The sequence below is a fragment of the Orbicella faveolata genome, unplaced genomic scaffold, assembly GCF_042242905.1.
Source record: "Orbicella faveolata isolate gen_17 unplaced genomic scaffold, um_ofav_v1 contig_36, whole genome shotgun sequence".
NCBI classification, from domain to species: domain Eukaryota; kingdom Metazoa; phylum Cnidaria; class Anthozoa; order Scleractinia; family Merulinidae; genus Orbicella; species Orbicella faveolata.
Genome location: NW_028301565.1, coordinates 4,798,959 through 4,818,082, shown reverse-complemented (window position 1 = coordinate 4,818,082; position 19,124 = coordinate 4,798,959). Strand labels below are relative to the sequence as shown.

At 40.1% G+C, this 19,124-nt stretch overlaps 2 protein-coding genes across 3 annotated transcripts; one reads left to right on the top strand and one right to left on the bottom strand.

Moving 5' to 3' along the window:
* Window positions 1–72: 72 nt before the first annotated feature.
* LOC110067190 (uncharacterized) lies at window positions 73–13,889 on the bottom strand. 2 transcript variants are annotated; one of them, XM_089275569.1, is made up of 18 exons: window positions 13,703–13,889; window positions 12,244–12,336; window positions 11,143–11,322; window positions 10,072–10,205; window positions 9,044–9,185; window positions 8,732–8,821; window positions 7,981–8,289; window positions 7,629–7,792; window positions 6,939–7,086; window positions 6,162–6,866; window positions 5,477–5,562; window positions 5,259–5,279; window positions 5,076–5,151; window positions 3,872–4,176; window positions 3,410–3,587; window positions 2,961–3,097; window positions 2,046–2,346; window positions 73–1,101 (listed from the first exon to the last, which is right to left on the bottom strand). In XM_089275569.1, exons 1-18 carry the CDS (start codon window positions 13,797–13,799, stop codon window positions 860–862), a joined length of 3,408 nt encoding a protein of 1,135 aa, XP_089131695.1. In that variant the 5' UTR covers window positions 13,800–13,889; the 3' UTR covers window positions 73–859. The 2 variants fall into 2 exon arrangements, with proteins under 2 accessions (XP_089131695.1, XP_089131696.1); XM_089275570.1 differs by lacking the exon at window positions 73–1,101 and adding an exon at window positions 1,525–1,661.
* A 2,112-nt stretch (window positions 13,890–16,001) lies between these two features.
* LOC110067166 (uncharacterized) lies at window positions 16,002–18,794 on the top strand. Its single transcript, XM_020774462.2, has 3 exons — window positions 16,002–16,180; window positions 16,733–17,020; window positions 17,475–18,794. The coding sequence occupies exons 1-3, from the start codon at window positions 16,105–16,107 to the stop codon at window positions 17,879–17,881; spliced, it is 771 nt and encodes a 256-aa protein (XP_020630121.1). The 5' UTR covers window positions 16,002–16,104; the 3' UTR covers window positions 17,882–18,794.
* Window positions 18,795–19,124: the final 330 nt, after the last annotated feature.

Sequence of the window (19,124 nt, the reverse complement as noted above, 5' to 3'; positions counted from 1 at the left end):
GTTAATACAAAGTGTTTTTTTTGTTTGTTTGTTTTGTTTTTTTGGTGTATTAGCTTTGGTCCTGACCTGTGGTTGTCGATTTCAACCCGCTTTAATGTACTCTCGTCCTATATCATTTGCGTTTCTAAGAACCAGTAAGGAATATGCCGAAGCACTATCCCAGGGAGTAAAGACAGTAGTATGTGAGTATAATCCCGGCATCAAATGAGAGGCTTAGTTCACCTTACAAGAGACAATAAAAGTCGTACATCAATTTAAATATATGTGTTTCGCCGGATATATAGCTTATCGAAGCAAACGCTTGCGTGTAACTTCAAGTACAAATTGTTGCTTCTCAACCCATACGCAGCCTTGTTTTTGCTAAAGCAAGCTATTATTGATGGGATTTGGCCCTAAAAATAGTAAGTAATGTAACAACTTGAAAAATTCCTAGCTATCTTTAGCTGTTGTCGGTTAGCGTTTGCTCTCATGAAGCGAAAACTTGAAGATTGCGGTCAGGAAAGGACACTGGAAATAATACACTCGTTTAAAACTACTACCTCTCCTTCGCTAGGGAATTTAAAATTTTGAAGTCAAACTCTCCTCGATTCTTAACTGCATGGAGGAAGAAAAAGCAATTTTGCAAACTTAGCAGAATTATTAGAGGCGCCTTTGATTGGTAGGGCACGTGAGCATGGCACCAGCAGCTTCACTAGCACGTTTTTTACTTTAACCGCGAAACATTCCAAAATGTCTCTAGAGCTGCAATTATAGAACTTAATAGCAAACGTAATAGACCATTTGTAGCACATTGAATTCACTTTGGTTCATCTTGACTGCCCACTTGAGAATTAAAAGCAGTTTGGTTGCCATATAATTTCTATTTGGAGCCACCACCGGCCGCCTGTTCGCCTTGTTTCTTGAGGGCCTCCCCCTGACTCTGGCCCTGTTTCTGAAGTTTCTGTCCCTGATTCATCAGGTGCTGCCACTGCTGTTGAGGGCTCGGTACCTGGCCTGCCACTTGCCCTGACATTTGTCGACCTTGGTTCATGAGTTGTTGGCCTTGCTGTTGGAATCCTTGACCCATATTCAGAGCTTGTCCATAATAATTTGATCCCATTCCTATAAAAGTTGATTGATAACAAATTAGCTTGGCCTATTAACGTTTTTAGTTGCACTATACTGTTCGAAAATCAAAAGCAAAAACGTAAAATATACGGGTGGAAAACCAGGTCCTTCACATTTTTAGCTTTTCAGACACAGCACCCACTCAGCGTTGGCTAGGAAAAGAAAATGAATGCAGGACCGGGAAAAGTACCAATGAATGAAATGTAAATACCGATCAAACGAGATTTCTACATTACTCTTCAGAAGACGACTACCGATTAGGTTGTCGAGACCAGACCACTGTAACGCCACCTTTTTCTCACTGATACTCGTAGTGTAAATTGCAAAGAAAATTTCGAACGTGGAACAGATCATCAACTTCTGAATGATGATTAAATTCCTTCCTCTCGGAAAAAGGGTAAGATCAAAACATTCCTTTGGTGGGTTTGAAAGTCATATACACTTGGCTGCCAACTGCTGTGACAGCTGTTGTCCCTGGTTCATGAGTTGCTGGCCTTGTTGTTGAAATTGTTGACCCATATTCATAGCCTGCCCGTAATAATTTGATCCCATGCCTGTAAATGTAACACATTGGGAGCAAGCCAAGGTAAGAAACTGTTGAACTCTGTTAAACAGCAGTTTAACATTCATTGTCAAGGAAAAAGGTGCACTGTTTTCTTAATAATGTAATTAATCTTGGGTTATTGGTGACAAGGCAGTTCCATTGAGCTAGTAACAGATATTTGTGTAAATTGCAAGAACTCAGAAGTAATCGGTAGTACGATGCAATAACCATAAGGCAACTGCGAAAATGGTTTTGATGTAAAGTCAGTTTTATAGATCTCTTAACGACCACTCTCTTCGACGACCGTTTCTCTTGAGCAACAACTTTTTCCTGGACCAAGGATGGTAGCCTAACAGAGAGTTTTTTTAAAATTTTATTTTGCTGAAAAACGCACCTTGGAGACCCTGTGCCATTCCAGCTCCTTGCCGGAAAGCATTTTGTCCTTGCTGCTGCAGTTGACTGCCAAGGTTCATCCCTTGCTGAAAGGCGCCTTGGCCCATGCTCTGCGCTTGACCGTACAGATTCTGTCCTTGCTGCATTAACTGGCTTTGTAAGCCTCCTCCCATTCTCTGAGCCTGACTGTACAGTCCCTGGCCTTGCTGCATTAGCTGACCCTGTAGCCCTTGGGCCATACCTTGTGCTTGACCATATAATCCTTGACCAGTCTGCCTGAGCTGGCCTTGGAGATTTTGCACCTGAGGGCAAAACAAACGCTCGATCAGGTTACAGTGTGCCTCGCAGCTTTCAAGATGCTCGAAAGAATATCGTTTGTGTTCAAATACATTCATTTTCACGATCTGTCTTGTAAGACTTTATAAGAGGATTGGGATTCAAAGAACCTTCCTACCATATGTTGAAAAGAAAACGGTGACAGGAAGCTTATTGAGAAAGATTTCGCGTTAAATTGTGTAAACATGCATGGAGTCCCGTTGTAAACTTCTCAGAATTGACAACTTAAAGCTAAAATGATCGAAATAACTATACCTTGCACCTTCGTTCCTTTCATTTCATCGAGGCTTTTTGCAAGGTATAACAGGTTTGATCATTTCGTTTGTATAATTTCACTATTTTCCAAAACCTGAGAAATAAACAGTGTGGTTGCACCATGTTTGTATCAAACATGTATGTGCACGCAATATTTACCTGATAAGCCGTCAATAAATGCATAATAAACTGCATGGCAGTGGCAAGGACAACGTAACTTGGTCTTAAGTAGTCTTGTTTAAGCTATTTTCGTTGAACTACAGCTGATATAACTGCGATTTAGGACTCAGCGATCTAAGACGCAATTGATATAACCCTGGCATACCTGTTGAAAGCCTTGCTGTCCCATATTCTGTACTTGTCCTAAAGCTCCCATTCCTTGTTGTCTGACTTGATTAAAGGCGCCCATACCGGTTTGACGAGCCTGGTTCATTATTCCCATTCCTTGTTGCTGTACTTGGTCTATCAAGTAAAAGAGAAACTATTGTTGTAAATTGTTTCATGGTGACCTAAATTTCTTATGTCTTTACTTTCTTTGCTTGATGCAGATGTTATCGCATATTTGTTTGATAAACTGTATGGTAAAGTGCAAACCAGACGCGTTTCACCGCAATTAATCAGTACGACGAAAGATTCGTAAAAGAATGGAAGGCAGAGGTTTCTTATAATTCACATCTAATTACAATTTTACCGTCTACCAAACACTTCATCTCTGTATTAAAGAACTCATCATTCTAAAGTACAGTTATTGTAAACTGTGTTTTTGCCACTTACTGAGGGTCTGTTGTCCTTGTTGCACAAGTCCTTGTCCTGTCTGCCTGGCTTGGTTCAGTGCTCCCATTCCGGCCTGCTGCGCCTGCCCAACAGCTTCCATTCCTTGTTTCTGTGCTTCACCTACAAGCCCGGTGGCCTCTTGTGACAGCCCTTCTCCCATGGCTACGGCTTTATTAGCCTACGAATAAAGTGCAGTGAAGCTGTTATAAGTTAATAAGCCTGGAGTACAAAGATATACATAAATTTCTTTCTGGACAAATTGGAGCACTATTGGAGCCATATTTTGTGGTCGTTGTCGCTGTTTTCGTTGTTGTTTAGAGTTGTTGTTATTCTTGTTTTCCCAGTTTAATAAATGTTTGGCAGGGTTTGTCTTCCCTAGTCTACCGGAATACCAAAATGGGATACGAAGATTTCTCCGAATAACTTCCGAAGGGCTTCTGAACACTAAAAGAGACTTGTTACCTCATTTTCAACCTCCTCTCTTATCCTGTCGAACTCCGTTTTCCCTTGGTTAAAGATATCAGTGGCCATTTTTCTGGCTTTTTCGTAGTACTCAGGAATAAGAGGTTTGACTTTCTCAACCAATTCCTTGATTTTGTCTTTATCGACATTGTCCAGGAGACCTTTGACATCTTTTGTATCGTAGTTTCCAATTGCTGATATTTCTCCGCCAATATCACTTGCCAGCCCTTTGAACTCAGACAACACTGTGTCTTTGAACACATCGAGAGCCTTCAGACCATATTCCCTTCCACGATTAAACCACCCTGGAAGATGATGAAGATAACTGGTCGTTTGTTGTCGTTTGAGTTTGAAAGAATTAATGGCAACTCTCTTACGAGAGCCTGGAATAAGATGATCGTCTCCTGAATAACATGCTTTTATACATCGCTTTTATACATCATCTTCTGAAACTCATTAATAATTCATCAAGTCAAAACAAAGAAAATCACAACCGTGAAGGAGGTTTGGATGCCCGGTCTTAATTAGCATAGATTTTGACGATTTTACGTCTCGGTGTACTCCTTAGTTTTTGTTTCGATTGAGAAGATATATCAAACACTCGAGACACTGTTTCGTCGGCTATCCAAACACCTCGAGTTTCGTCGAAAATACTCCGCTGCGCATCGTATTTTCAGCTCTCTTCTCGGTGTTTGGATATCCCGATGAAACACGGTCTTACATCAAAATTCTGTCAACTTCGTTGTTATTTAGTTTTTTTTTCAAAGAAGAAGTTTTCTCGTTCAGTGAACTCAATTGTCCCTCCTTCGAATCACGTCTAATCTGTCTAATAAAACTATGGTTCTAGGTTTCACTAAAGCTATTAAAAAACCGCAATAGGCTACATTTACAAACGTCAAGAGGGATTGACATATTTAGGGGAATAAATGAACAGGAAAGTGAGAATAAAGCTAGTATCAAAGCCAAAGGAAATAATTCTCAATAATTCTCAAGGAAATCCCATGAGATATACATGTTTTTCACTGTGTCAAGCACTTTCTTTTTACAAATATTACAAAACAGGGTTTAACAGTTTACGCCGACTTCTATCACAACTATATCAATTCTACGCCTGTTTAATTCTGGGGAAAAGCCTCAGAATTGTGCGATCTATATCAGATCTAAATTATAGATAAGCTGCTCTTGTACGAAATATACTACTTACTTTTTCCCATTTCAAAATATTGTCCTTTGATTTTTTCATTGTAGAAATCTTCTGCTCTCTTCTGCCAAGGCTTCAACTAGAACGTAAATACGGAAACACGGGCATCACTAAAAGGCACTAATCTGTCCGAGAAGATTTCGTTATTTTGAAGCAAAATTATGTTAGAAGTGTCGAAAAACTTACCTTCTTGTAAAAGTCTTTAGCCTGAAAAGAAAAAGAGTAAATGCAGTTAAGACACAAAGTCGTGGAATGGAACAGTAAATCAACGAAAAGACCAGTTCGTATTATGGCGATATCATTTTAGATTATTAAAATTTCTGTTTTATGGCTTACATTTACCATGCATTCAGATTTAACTTTTCACATACTTTTTACGCTCTTCTTCGTGTCAGGTATCTCACCTTTTCAATCAAATCATCAGAAGTTTTACTCAGGTCTTTTGTCATCCCCAGTCCTTGGCTTTGCAGTTGGTTTACTGCACCCATGCCTTCAGGTAAAGGGGAAATCATGTTTACATTAGTGGGTTGGGGCAAATCATCCCTTCAAAAATATTACAAACACGGCTCATTTTTTCAACTCTAAATTACTGAAAGTTTCTCTTCTCCAACCAAATCCAAGGTTTGTCAACAGACCCTTTCACTCTTCTTTCAAGTGCAATAAGCGCGGAGAGGTCGAGCAGTTAACTATAATGGATTGTGAGCGACTTTGGACTGCTGCTTGTCTTACTTGTCTAACTTAACTGTTTGTGTCTTCTTCAACTTTTGCTGCGTTTGTCTCCTAGTCCTAAAGAGTCTTAAAACCGTGAAAACGCCACCTCAGCGTTCTGATTCAGTTATAAACCGTTACACATAACTCTTGCAAAGCTGATGAGAGAAGGCGTTTGCCTTCAAGAATAAGGTAATGATGCGCCTCCCATACAGATTGAAGCACATTTCATCTCTATAGTTTACGTATAAATGTACATTTCGAAGTTGTACAGTGAAGAATATCATCCGAGATTATATGAAAAACAATAACTAGTCAGCTGAAATTGCGCTCTGTGTCAATTACAGAAAAAGGGTAAACATTTTGCAGACCTTTTCTCACCTTGACCTTGTAATTGATTAACAACACCCATGCCTTGTCCTTGAATCTGATTGGCTAACCCCATTCCCTGGCCTTGCAGCTGACCAGCCAGCTGCTGCCCTTGTCCTTGAAGTTGGTTTACCATTCCCACACCCTGTCCTTGAAGCTGGCTTAACTGGTTTTGCGCTTGTCCCAGCATTCCTGCGCCTTGACCTTGAAGTTGATTGGCCAATTGCATGCCTTGTCCTTGAAGTTGGTTCACCATGCCCATACCTTGGCCCTGAAGTTGATTGGCCAGTTGCATCCCTTGTCCTTGAAGCCTGTTGGCCATGCCCATGCCCTGGCCTTGCAACTGGTTAAACTGGTTTTGAAGCTGGCCTTGGTACTGATTGACCATACCCATGCCTTGACTTTGTAACTGGTTCATCTGGTTTTGATACTGGTTTAGCATTCCTGCACCTTGATTCTGAAGCTGGTTAAACTGGTTTTGAAATTGGTTTGCCATGCCTGCTCCTTGATTCTGAAGTTGGCCAAACTGATTTTGAAACTGGTTTTGGAATTGGTTTGCCATTCCTGCACCTTGATTCTGAAACTGGTTAAACTGGTTTTGAAATTGGTTTGCCATGCCTGCTCCTTGGTTTTGAAACTGGCCCAGCATCTGTTGACCTTGACCTTGTGCGCCACCAAACATCCCTTGCGCTTGGCCAAATGCCTGTTGTCCTTGATCTGAAAGAAATGCGTTTTACCATGAGTGGTACTTTAACTTTTCTGTAATAATGGCTAATACCAAAGTCTTACTCTGAAATCCGCCAAGAGCTGCTTGTCCTTGACCCACGGCTCCACCAACTGCAGCCTGTCCTTGACCAATAGCAGCTTGTCCCTGGCCAGCCAACTGTTTCCCCTGATTGATTGCTTGCTGACCTTGTTGCTGGGCTCCACCAATAGCCTTCAGGAGAAATCAAGCACACGAACATTTGCTCTGTATCCAAGCCTAAGTAACTTATAGGTAAACTTTTGATCGTCGTTATGTAAGCTACATTGGTTTTTATATTGGTTTCGATACACTATCGTATTCTCATAACTAACACACCAACAGGGGTGTATGATGTGAAGCAAACCTAGGACTTAATAGGCCTAATGGAGAAAGATATATTTTCTATGGCGAAATATAACTGGGGAGGATTCAAATACTTCTTTACCGTAAAAAGAAAAAGAATTATCAGAGTCCTGCGAGAGATTGATGTTAACTGAAAGAATACTTTCCCTTAAGCTGCATTAAAAGGAAAAATCAGCCTGTTCAATTTTCCCTAAATTGCTAGAAATCTAGCCTCAACTGAATTCTCCATATAAAGTGTTCAAAACTTTAACATTGTAAGTGATCATAACGACGTTTCTCTACGCCCTTGGTCGACCATTTACATTTTTAGGGTGTCTATAATTTTATAAGCCTCTGGTAAAGGAGGGGTAATAATCTCATTTTATCTTTACCTGTTGACCTTGATTAACCAGCTGTTTTCCTGCTTTTTGAGCCTCCAAGGTGGCGTTCCTTAATCGTCCCTGCTGTTCTAATAGTCGCTTCCTGTACTCTAACATGCGAACATAGTTGACGTAACTCAAGACAACCTGTGGACTAAAGTTTACCATTGACGGGTCTGCAAGACGAAAAACAAAAGGTATGGTCCAATGAGAGGAAATGCAAATATGTATGAGTTTATACAGAAGTTTAGAAGCTTCTGGTGTGCAAAATAACACTGAAATAGAACAAAATGGTTCAACCACCCTGTAAGACTGTATTATTTGGGTTCGTTTATCATTGTCGATTTCTGTTTGATTAACTCACCCATTCCATAAGGCACCACTTCACACAATGATAAAGCTTTCCCGCTCTCAGGTATCCTGATGTTGATGTACTGTCCAGTAATATTACACCTGATGGTTTTGACATCACCAGGTCTTACGCTGTGTTTGTCTCCGCATTTTTCATTGTCATTGCCTTCGTTCTCCGTACTGTTTCCAATCCTTATTTCAAAGTCTTTTAACTCAGTACTATTTCGAGGAGCGGCAAGGTAAAGCTCTCTTATGGCAGTTACGTATCCCAGATCTACACGCCACCATGGATTGTCTTCGGTCTGGGTCAGAGAACAAGATTCTAGCACAAAAATAAAACACAATGAGAAACGTCATGTTGATTGTCATGAAATACTGACAATTTATTGGTAGTAAATTAGAAGGGGCTTTGCGAGGTACAACTAACATGGCTACAGGTAAGCAGGAAACGCTTGTGTCGGTAGGGAAGTTACTACACGATTTCCCTCTGTAAACAGCATTTTATCAGGTTTCTCCAAAATGTTCGATAAAAGTAACCTATTTATAAACCTGGGCGGAGAGAAGCACGGTAAGACGACTACACCAGCCAGGTTTTAACCGGGTTCATCTCCAAACTTGAAATCCAACCTTAGTAACCATTGACTATTAAAACCAGTGCTTTATATGGTTGTCAATGGGTGAGAATAAAAGACTAGCAGAGAAGCGGTAAAATATGCTCTTGGATGGAAAAGCTTCATTGTACATTGCTAAATTTAATTTCTCACCACTACTAAAGTTTCCATCAATTGCTCTGGAGGCTACCTGTCCGTTCACGGTGCTTGATTGTTCAGCGGTCGTATTTGACGCTAGATTAACTGAAAATCAAAAAATCCAAATGTCCTAACTGAAGCAAAGTGAGTTATATTTAGGACTGCGTGCTGCTTCTAAAATCTAATTGTCAATTCATATAACGGGATAGGCCATGACAAACGTTTTGGGGAGAGGACGAAATATAATATAATTTTTGCAATATAAAATTTCCAAAACAGCCTAATCTAATCATTGTCTAACGGTTTATTCTTTTTAACTTCTCCTACCTTGCCAAAACGCACAGCCAATCAGCTCAGCTCGCATGCACAACTTGTATCCGCGAAAGGTCTGAGGAAGAATTCTGACGTATCGAGCGGCCACTCGGTACTGGAAGTAATTGGCGAACTGGAAATAGAAACCTTTGAAGACCTGGTGGTAGAAACAAATTTCAACAATCAATGAGAAATTTACTTTTGGAAGTATTGACGATTGCTTTAATGTTTTGAAGCTTTCGCAACATTTAGTCTTTTCAGATTTCTGTGATTTTTCAAAACTAATATCGCAGTGTTTGAATTGTCGCAGGGTACATTAACGCAGAAACAACGCCGGTTTATGATCGGGACTATGGACTATCTTAACAACTCGCCTCTAAATACTTCAAATAACTACCTCTCGCCAAGTGTCGCACGCACAGACTATCAGATTTAATTGTGCTGCGTCAGAGTAATTCGTTGGGCAAAGTTCTCGTGATTGGCGGGTAAGCTCTGTTGCAGACAATTTTGACTGCAATATTAAGCAAATCACTCGATATCTTATTTAAGTTGATCAAGTCACAAGGCTGCCTTATCATTTGATATTAAATCAATAGCAACAATCTTTCATTTTTTTTAGGAATTCTGATCGGGTACGTAAGTTTGAGGTATTTACTATTTGCTGCATGTTCTAACTTACCATATTCTAATTTACCAGAAACGTTGCAGGGGAGCAGGAATGGCGCAGTGGTGAGAGCGCTCGCCTCCCACCGATGTGTCCCGGGTTTAATCCACGGACCCGGCGTCATATGTGGGTTGAGTTTGTTGTTGGTTCTCTTCTCTGCTCCGAGAGGTTTTTCTCCGGGTACTCTGGTTTTCCCCTCTCCTCAAAAACCAACATTTCTCAAATTCCAATTCGATCCTTGAATGCACGGACATTTCTGAACGAGTTCTGTGAACTCCTTGGTGCTCCGTGGGTAAACAAATTACATTTACATTTTCATTTTTTTATTTACATTTACACTGTCCTACTGTGTCTCGTTGTGAACAAAAACGTCTATTACCTTCTCCTCGCCATTCTCTTTGTAGATATCCCACCGCTGACCATCAATACTGTAACTCACGCGATACTGATCTACAAAGTCTGGTGTGTGACGTGCGCCTTGTGTTATGACACCGCTGATCAGCATAATGATACCTTTGCAAAAATATTGCAGGATTTTTAGCAAAATTGAAAATGGTAGAAAATAGATCATTGATGCTGTTACTTAAGTGGATTAGATACCAAGGCAGAAATAGTAGCTCTTGTTAAAAGAAATTTATCAAACGGATTAGGGATAGAGTTTGAAAACTGTATGCAAACTGGCTCTGTAAAATTGCGCACCTAAAATCATATCACCTTGAAATTAAAGTGGACAAGCTTTTCAGTCAATTCAGAAAATACTTGTTTCGCACCCATAAGTTAGTGGTCTGTTTTGTCTTTAGGAATGGTTTTTTTTTTTTTAATTGCTTCGATCCCCCGTCCAGGGGATCTCCCATATAAAAGTTATATGGGTATGCGCCGCTTTGAAGGATATGGTTTTCAGGCAGTTTAGTGTGAGATAGGGAATAGAAATCAGACAGTTTTGGTCTAGAATAGGGTATAATTTACCAGAAAAGTAGCGAGTGTAAATAATTTAGGGTAGAACAAGGTTCTTTTCCCCGGTTTTATAACAGAAATTGAAACTCGGAAATAATTTTGTAAGATATTGGTTAAGTTAGCGCATGTTGGACAACGATAGTGATAAATTTTCTGCATTTAAAATAGCTAGTCTCGGATAGAGTAGCAAAATCAAGCTGATCATGGTCTGGTATAGGGTAAGGGTTTCAGGATCCCAGCGGCACATCCCCACCTAATGATTTTCAGAGTTTCCCCCCCCCCCCCCTCCCCCCGAGCTCTCTCTCTCTGAGTTGATCTTGAATTTGAGGGATCGTATGTATTTCAGATCGTAGATTTCTGTCATTTAATGCTATTCTTAAGCCAGTTTGATAGTTTTACGTTCTCTGTAATGTCTTTTTCTAGGGCACATAAATAGGACCTAAAATGGACCTTGAGAGTAACATGAGTGACCAGTGCATAATATCCTGTTACATACCAAGATCAATCTGCAGGTAATGTGGTCCCCGATGTCTTCTCTTTATGCACCAGGACCCGTAAGGGTTATTCAGCCGACCCATGTGGGGCTTCAGGTGGAGACTGCTATGAGCAGAAGAGGCCGTGATTTGATTATCCCAGATGCTGAATCGATTGGACATGCCCAATTGATAGATGCAAACTAAACACAACACAAAGTGAAAATTCAAACCAGGGGGCCCTCAAAGTGATACAGGCTATTCTTCGGCCAACTTGTGGCAGCGACTAAAAGCGATGCATTGTGGCCAAGCTAGAAAACTCCCAACTCAATCGCAGTGTTTTGTGCAAGTTTTTCACAAAGATTGTGGAGGACGCCTGGCTAGCGCAGTGATGTCAGTCATGTGCAAAACTTAAGTGGGCGTTTTGATTGACTGATCATGCAAGTCATTGCCAAGCAAGTTACAACGCTTAAAATAACTCACACAGCTTTCCCCGGTCAAAAACGTGGTAGAAACTGTTGATTCCAGGATACGTAAGACGCGATAATATTTCAAAATGACGTCTTTGGGGTGCGTTTCAATAGATTTCCTGAAAGTAACCCGAAACTACTCGCTTTCTCACCCACGCTATATAACTGGTTTGAAAATCCGCGCAAACTCTACTCGACCAATTAAATGTAAAACCAAAGCCAATAGCGACATTGGCACACGTTTCCTGTTTTACGCGCCGGTTGCATGTATCAGCTATTTCGAGCTCTCATTGGGTCATTGCGTTGCTGTGTTTGCTATAATTAAGTGGTGACTGTGATCGCTTTGGTCTTAATTCTACTACATTTAATTAAAACCCGCTCTGAATATCGATAAGAGTCAATTTAGTTCTGAAAATTACTTGGTTCTGCATTACCATACGCTACGCGATTGGCTTAAAAAATCGCGCCACTTTTTCATCCAATCAGAAGTAAAACAAAAACCAATCATGTCTCGCTCGTGCACGTTTTCCCGCTCTTCACGTCAGCTACATGTATTTACTTCGAGTTTTGTCCTTTGTAATTGGCCAGTGATAACTTTGGTTTTGGATTTACAACACTCATTTTAACACTGTTCTACAACTTATCATAACTTACTGGGAAATCGTACGTTTGTACCACCGAGACCAGGAGCCGGTCTTTCTTCCTCTGCTTTTGAATCATTCTTTGCAGCCTCATCCTCCCTCTTCACTGCAAGGTAATAGAAATGATAAGCATCGCATAGATTCATGGTTCTTTTTTTTGTTTTTTTTACTAAAATCTCACGTCATGGTATGCAGCAACGTATTTACAAGAAACTTTAACATGTGAACAAGCACATGTGCAAAATATATTTTTTAAAGTAATCTTTAACACATATTTTCAAGGCGCAATTTGCTGAAAGATGAAATTATGTCCGATTCTCTTTAACACTGAGCGAGCTGTTAGAATAAGGCTGTTTTGATGTACTAATGTTCTGTGTTACAGTACGTACAAAGTAAATTAATTGAATGGCATCGAGTTCAAATTAAAGCCAGATTGTTCTCTATTAAAGCATTGAATAACTAATTTACATAATCAGTTCTTTAAAAGCTCTTTAAAAAAGTGAGGCCATGCTGACTCGGGCGAACTTTTCGCTGACAGGCAACATTAATGAGCATACAAATGGAGCAGAGGCTTGTCCGAGTGTAGTAATAGGGATCGGGAGAGAGACTCGTCCTCACACTCTAGTCGTTATCTTATAGAAGTGGAGTTTGCAAGTAGCCAAATCACAAATAAATCCCTCAATAAAAGTTTCCATAGTATGTCCTATGCAGGTAGTCTTTGATGTGATAGGAAAGTAGTACTACTTTCCACGCAGAGCTCATGCTTTTAGTCTTTTGGGTAATAAACTAGTTGATATGAAAAGGGAAACCACTGCTCGCGCATATAACTAAGAAGCATCGATGGAGCTATATCAGATTCGGCTCTATCCTAGAATGATAACAACGTCTTTCGTCCGACCCATTCCAAAATTTTCTACGGCTTAAAAACAATCCGCAGAATTTCATCCAGATCCATGACTAGCCTGGTGGGCAAGAGTGTGTTTTCTTGTAAATGCAACGCTTCATAGTTATTTTGTATGCTAAATATGCATATGCAATCAATGATAGACGCACCCAAAGTGGTTACACACTCATTGATGCGATGTTCCACAGATTTTAAACACAGCTTTAAGCTTCATAAAATAAGCTAGAAAAAAAGCGTCAGATCTTTCAGAGTGCAGGCGTGATCAATTTTCGTAACTCAACTGTTCAAAAACAGGAATCAATAGCTATATTTTCAAATATGCATATTTCATTTGAAAGCAGTTGAGATGAGCAAACCAAATCTTCCTTATATCGATGATGCAAATGTGTTCAGAAATTCAAAGTATATACATTACGACACAATTTTGGGCGCTTAGTTACAAATAAGACCTACGTATTATCGTACGTTAACAGAATTACTGTTCCCTGCCTTAACCCAAATTGAATTTAAAAATATATATAATGCACATTGCTCAAAAATGCAGAATATATGAGAAATCGTTTCTTACCTCGCGTCAGCAGTTTCTCAGCTGGATTTCTCGCAGGAAGACATGCTGACAAAGAGAAAGTCGCCACGACTAGCAGTGTGATTGTAAACCCTTTCATATTCCGATGGAGAAACTCTAAACCTAACTGCGGGAACTTCGCAGTTTTAAGCTTCCGGACGCGCAAAAGTGGCTTTAGATTTCTTAGTTGGTACTCAATAAATTATTCAGGGAGCTAACAAATTAATACCGTATAGTGGAGCGGCCGCTGCAGTATGTAAATGCAGAGAGCTGTTTGACTAGTAAATGCAGGTACCTGTCAATGAGTGTCTCCAAGATTTTCTTGAAAAACAGAACGACATTAGCACTGAAGAATTGCACGGACATTTAAGCAACAACAAGCGAATAAAGAATTAGAAGAACATTTTGAAAGAAAAATGAAGAGCTGACAAAATTAAACTCCAGCTTGCAGAAAACAGTTTTTTTATTCAATCTAATTTCAGTCTTTTATAAGCCGTAGAAAGGGGCCTATCTCACTTCTTTTGGGGATGTAGCTTAAGTATAAAATAGAATTTAGTACCACGGAGAGTATATTTAATCTCAGAGATACTGGATTTTTTTTTCTAATAACAAAAAGAATCGGCGCCTTTCTAGTTTCAGCGCGTCTCTCAAACGAGGTCAGGGTATTCTAATATTTATATCATGCAAATATGTTAACACAAACCTCTTATGGAGAAGATGCCTGTTTACGAAGAACTATTTTATTATTCAGATTTTCCAACCAGTTGAACAATTCGATACGTGTTTCGACTGTCTACATTTCTCACGAACTCTGTATTTTCTCAAAATAAATCGACATAAGCGAAGAGAACCAAACGCGAGGACAGCGCAGACTTGCGCGGGGTGGGCGTAGAATGTTCTTCGCCCGGCCCCTGCTCTCTACTCCCCTCCCCCTAAATCCCCGCACTTCGGGGATTGAAGATCGCGGATAACGATCCGAGAAAAGTTACCTCACAGATTTTTTTTTTTTATTCGTCCCGATTGAAAGGAACTAGCATGCAATGTAAACAGTAATTGAATTAAACAATTTTTCTGCCGAATTCGAGAACGGTAACTTCCCAATCGTCGGTCCCTTTGGTGAGTACGCTTCGGCGGCGAATCAGGCTCGGTTGCCTGATCTATCTATGGATTAGCCTGCTTGGCAAGCGTTCAAAGGGAGGGGGGAGACGGGAAACCAGAAGCCCGAAGTGCGGTGGAGGGAAAGGGACGATCGCGCTTCCCGCTTCTAGTTTCCTCCTCTCCCTTCCCTTTGAACGCCGGCCACGCAGAGTATCTATGGGTATTGATATGAACCTAGGTATTATGAACCATGATTCACCTGATATGAGTGTAAATAGAAAAGACACTAAAAGGCGAGCGAAAGAGCAGAGAAGCAACTAGTGACTCCAAGATATTTATACAGCATAGGCTGCCTGGATGAAGTGTTCTGTAACTAACACTATCAAAACACTTCGTTTTCGATTTTTGAAGGGTTATGGATCGCTAACCATATAAAGACCTATGATAGATTTGATGTAAAACAAAATTAATGCAGGGCGCAATAAAGGGTAAAAACCCCTCAGTCGTTTGTCGCGAACAAAATAGAACAAAATTAAAAAATAGACCAAATTTCAAGGTTATGAAAAGAGGGATTTGTATTAGTTTAATTTCCAAATCACAACAAAGGAAGGGCGATTTAACTGGGCGTGAAACTAATAAAACCATATCACTATTAGAACGATTGCTCCACACTATTTACAGTTCAGTATTTTGTGGAATTTAAAATCTTTTTGAAATTCTAATCTGCTTGCTACTTATTCCTCATCAAAGCAGACGAAAAGAAGTCCTATAAAGGTCGTATAACGGAACAAAGCAAATTGCTTTGTTTAGATATAGAAACCAAAACCGAAACAAGAAATGACAAAGCACTGTCGTAACAGCAAAATAAACTTTCAGGAAAGAATTTTAAAACGATAACGAAATTTCTTTGCTAACACTGATCTTTTCGAGCAGTGAACATCATGCCTCGATGAGTTGTTGTTGTTGTGCCAGTATATAGTATTATTAGTTGCATATCAATCGCACGAAGCAAATAAAACGATGTTTTGGAGGCGAGTTTGCGAGTTTCACACCATTTAATTGAGTAAACTTTTTCTTCACAATGGAATCGACCTGAGAAAGTGTAAACAAAAAAAGGGAAACAACTGGTGCGAACTCTCATACTATGGGATAACCTGTACAACGAGCCAATCACATCTTGTTATTTTTCTTCAAGATTGTGTCATGGGCGCGTCTAATTGCAGATATTGTGTTTCACCCCAGTGTTGTGTTTTTGATATCTGATAATTATCACCTAATTTGATCCCTTGATTCATGGTTCTTTAGAGATGAAGGTGTTGCACGTGGTTATAGTTCTTGTATCATGCGTTTTGGCATCGAGTTCACCGATCATCCGAGTAAGAAGTAGGTTGAATTAATTCATTTATAACATCTTGTCAAACTGGTTATATAGAACAGACTAACGGCTCATACACTTCAACACGAGTTTTGACTGTCAAATAGTTTTCCTGATGTCAATGTTTCGCTATATCCCGGCTAATAGAAAACTCCTGTGTGTTTTAAAATACTGCCTGATAATTCAAAACACTGATAGTCAGTGTTGTTTGTTAGTTAGACTGACAGATTGGAAATAAGGTACCGGTTTTAACAGGTCAAACGAAGGCTTCCAGCAAAGAGAGAGCCACAGGCTTCTAAAAGAATAGCTATTGAAAAGAAAGTATTTCGCCCCTGTGTTAAAACTATAATTTTTATTTACTTTACAATTTCATTTGCTTTAGCAAGATTAACATAATTCAATTTAACAAAGAAAACTATGAAAACGTTTCGGTGGTTACTCACAACTCTAAGATCTAAAGGTCGATACCAATGGCGATTAAGAGAAGAAGAAAAATATACGCTGGAAGCAAGTGTCACCTCATTGATTCTCAGAGTATCTTTTAAATTTTCTTCTTGCAGCTATTAATGGCCAGAAGAAATCTTATTGCTGTTACGGCGTTGTGAGACCCTTCGACATGATGGCAAAAGCTAAACAGGGTCTGCGAGCTTTGAATCAGGTTGGATTCAGCTTGAAACAGGTTCGCCAAGCGCTGGGCATCCAGCAAGAAAAACTTGAGGGAAAACTGGAGAAGGCGGAGAAAAAAGCAGAAGACATTAGTGCAAAGGCGCGAAAAGCACTGAGAGAAACAATGGAAATTTTGCAAGATGCTATCAAGAAGGCTTCCTCAAGATTGGGCGAAATGGCAGGTAGAGTATCATAAAGCTAGAAGGCCGAACGTTTTCGCCTCAGACTTGAGTACTGCTTCGAAGCAACGAAACCCTGAAGAGGCGTTGGATTTTGCGCTTCACAATTGTGACCAAGCTGCCTACACGTTTACTAACAATGAATATGTTTATGCAATTGTAGGGTTTCCCTATGATAGCCATTTTTTCCCTTATATTATATGACTGAGAAAATTGCTTCATTGTGATTGGCTGAGAGCGGGCCAATTAATCTTTTATCTGCAGTGCAAATTAACGCGCGCGCTTTCGCAATGTTCTCGGTCATGCAATAAATAAGTAATCGCCTAAAGGCTCGTGCACAATTTTGAGAGAATTTTCAAATATCACACATAGTGTTAATCCTTAATTGAACTCGCATTCATACCATTACCTATACTTCCTAGATGTTTCATTCAATTTATTTATTGTATTCTTGCAGACGTTACTAATGACTTGGGACAGCTCAGAAAAGACCTCGAGGAGACCAAATCGCACGACATGATTAGCAAGATACGAGATCTGATTGCCGAGAATCCCGTGGGTGACGAGAAAGCCAAAGATGATGAAAAAACAAAGAAGGACTCTACGGAAAATGACCAAGCGAAAAGTAAGAAACAGGAAAAATCACTAAAACCAAAAGATGACATCCCAGCTGGACATAGCGCAGATGAAGATGCCGTGGCTAGAAGTTTGGTGAAGCAAGAAAAATACGAGAATGACCAAGTGAAATTTGCGAAAGATGCTATCGACGAAAAATCACAAGAAAACAAGCGAGCTTTTGAAAAGACCAAAAATTTCCTGCATCTAGTTGAAAACGGGCTGCTTGAATTTCAAAATGGATATTAAAAGGAAGAAACTTGACTGCAGAAAAAGGGCAAACATTTTCAGCAAACCTAATGTAAAGTAGAAATTTGATTTAACTTGATTGGGTAGACAGTATGAATAGAGGGAGAGATCTGCATTTTAAGTAACAGAATCCACAACGTTGTAAAGCAGTTCAGTAATTGAGAAAAACGTAGTTTTAATCGGGATCGAGACTAGCTAGTTCGTATACTGTGATCGTCGTGGCGAGGTTAGTTCTGAAAAGAAGTGTTGTCGGTGACTGACGTTTCGACGACCTTAGCGGAAGTCATCTTCAGAGTCAAGTGAATAGTGTTTGTCAGTCGATTGTGTTATATTAAGTCTGGTCCGTCTGTCCATCTGGTCTGGCCCTAGTCTGGTCCAACTTTCAACGGGCCAGCGTTATAACTCTATCGACCGACAAACACTATTCACTTGACTCCGAATATGACTTCCAGTCAGAATGTCGAAATGTCAGTCACCAACGACAGTTCTTCTTCAGAACTACCCTCACCCGGACGATCACACTATACAAACTACTGATACTCCTGGGTTCAAACCATTTACTAATCGAGAGACTGTTATAACGAAGAGTTGACACTCGGCTGAAACTTGACCCAGAGACCTTCAAAAACGTCCCCTTCAAAAGGCTTTACCTTAAAATCATGTCAAATGCTGAAGATATACACGGCTATACCGTATTGACAGAAGCTTTCCATGAGGAACTGTCAACTTAACACGTGTAAATATAGAAAAAGGAAACAAGAAAACTCTGTATATACTGTGCATCGGGTAAATGTAACCAATAAAACTATCTCAATTCTTGCTCTGATTTCTAGAGTTACACGGACCTGTACGCTGTCAGCCAATGGGAACAGATATCATGATTTTATGAGTAATAAATTACAACAGAACTAGTCGCCTTGTGAGAATATTTTATTAATTCACTCTCTATCCACTGCTGAAAGGGAGGCACGGCGGCCTCATGGTTTGGCGCTGGTCTCCGGATCGAGCGGTCCAAGTTCGAGCCCTGCCAAGGCATTGTGTTGCGTTCTTGGACAAGACAACTTACTTTCACAGTGCCTCTCTCCACCCAGGTGTGTAAATGGGTACCGGCGAATTAAATGTTGAGGATAGCCCAGCGAGGATCTTGGGGAGGGGCGAGGAGGGGGTGGGTACAAATACTCCTAGTCGCTTCATGCCACAGAAACAGGGATAATCTCCGACCTGAGGGCCACATGTGTGGCTC

Coding starts and splice junctions, on each gene's coding strand:
- LOC110067190 (XM_089275569.1), bottom strand. CDS start 13,799: ATGAAAGGGTTTACAATCACACTGCTAGTCGTGGCGACTTTCTCTTTG. Junction 8,290..8,731: donor TGATGGAAACTTTAGTAGTG/GTGAGAAATTAA, acceptor TTTTTGTGCTAG/AATCTTGTTCTCTGACCCAG. Junction 3,588..3,871: donor GAGAGGAGGTTGAAAATGAG/GTAACAAGTCTC, acceptor CTTTATTCGTAG/GCTAATAAAGCCGTAGCCAT.
- LOC110067166 (XM_020774462.2), top strand. CDS start 16,105: ATGAAGGTGTTGCACGTGGTTATAGTTCTTGTATCATGCGTTTTGGCA. Junction 16,181..16,732: donor ACCGATCATCCGAGTAAGAA/GTAGGTTGAATT, acceptor TTCTTCTTGCAG/CTATTAATGGCCAGAAGAAA. Junction 17,021..17,474: donor AAGATTGGGCGAAATGGCAG/GTAGAGTATCAT, acceptor GTATTCTTGCAG/ACGTTACTAATGACTTGGGA.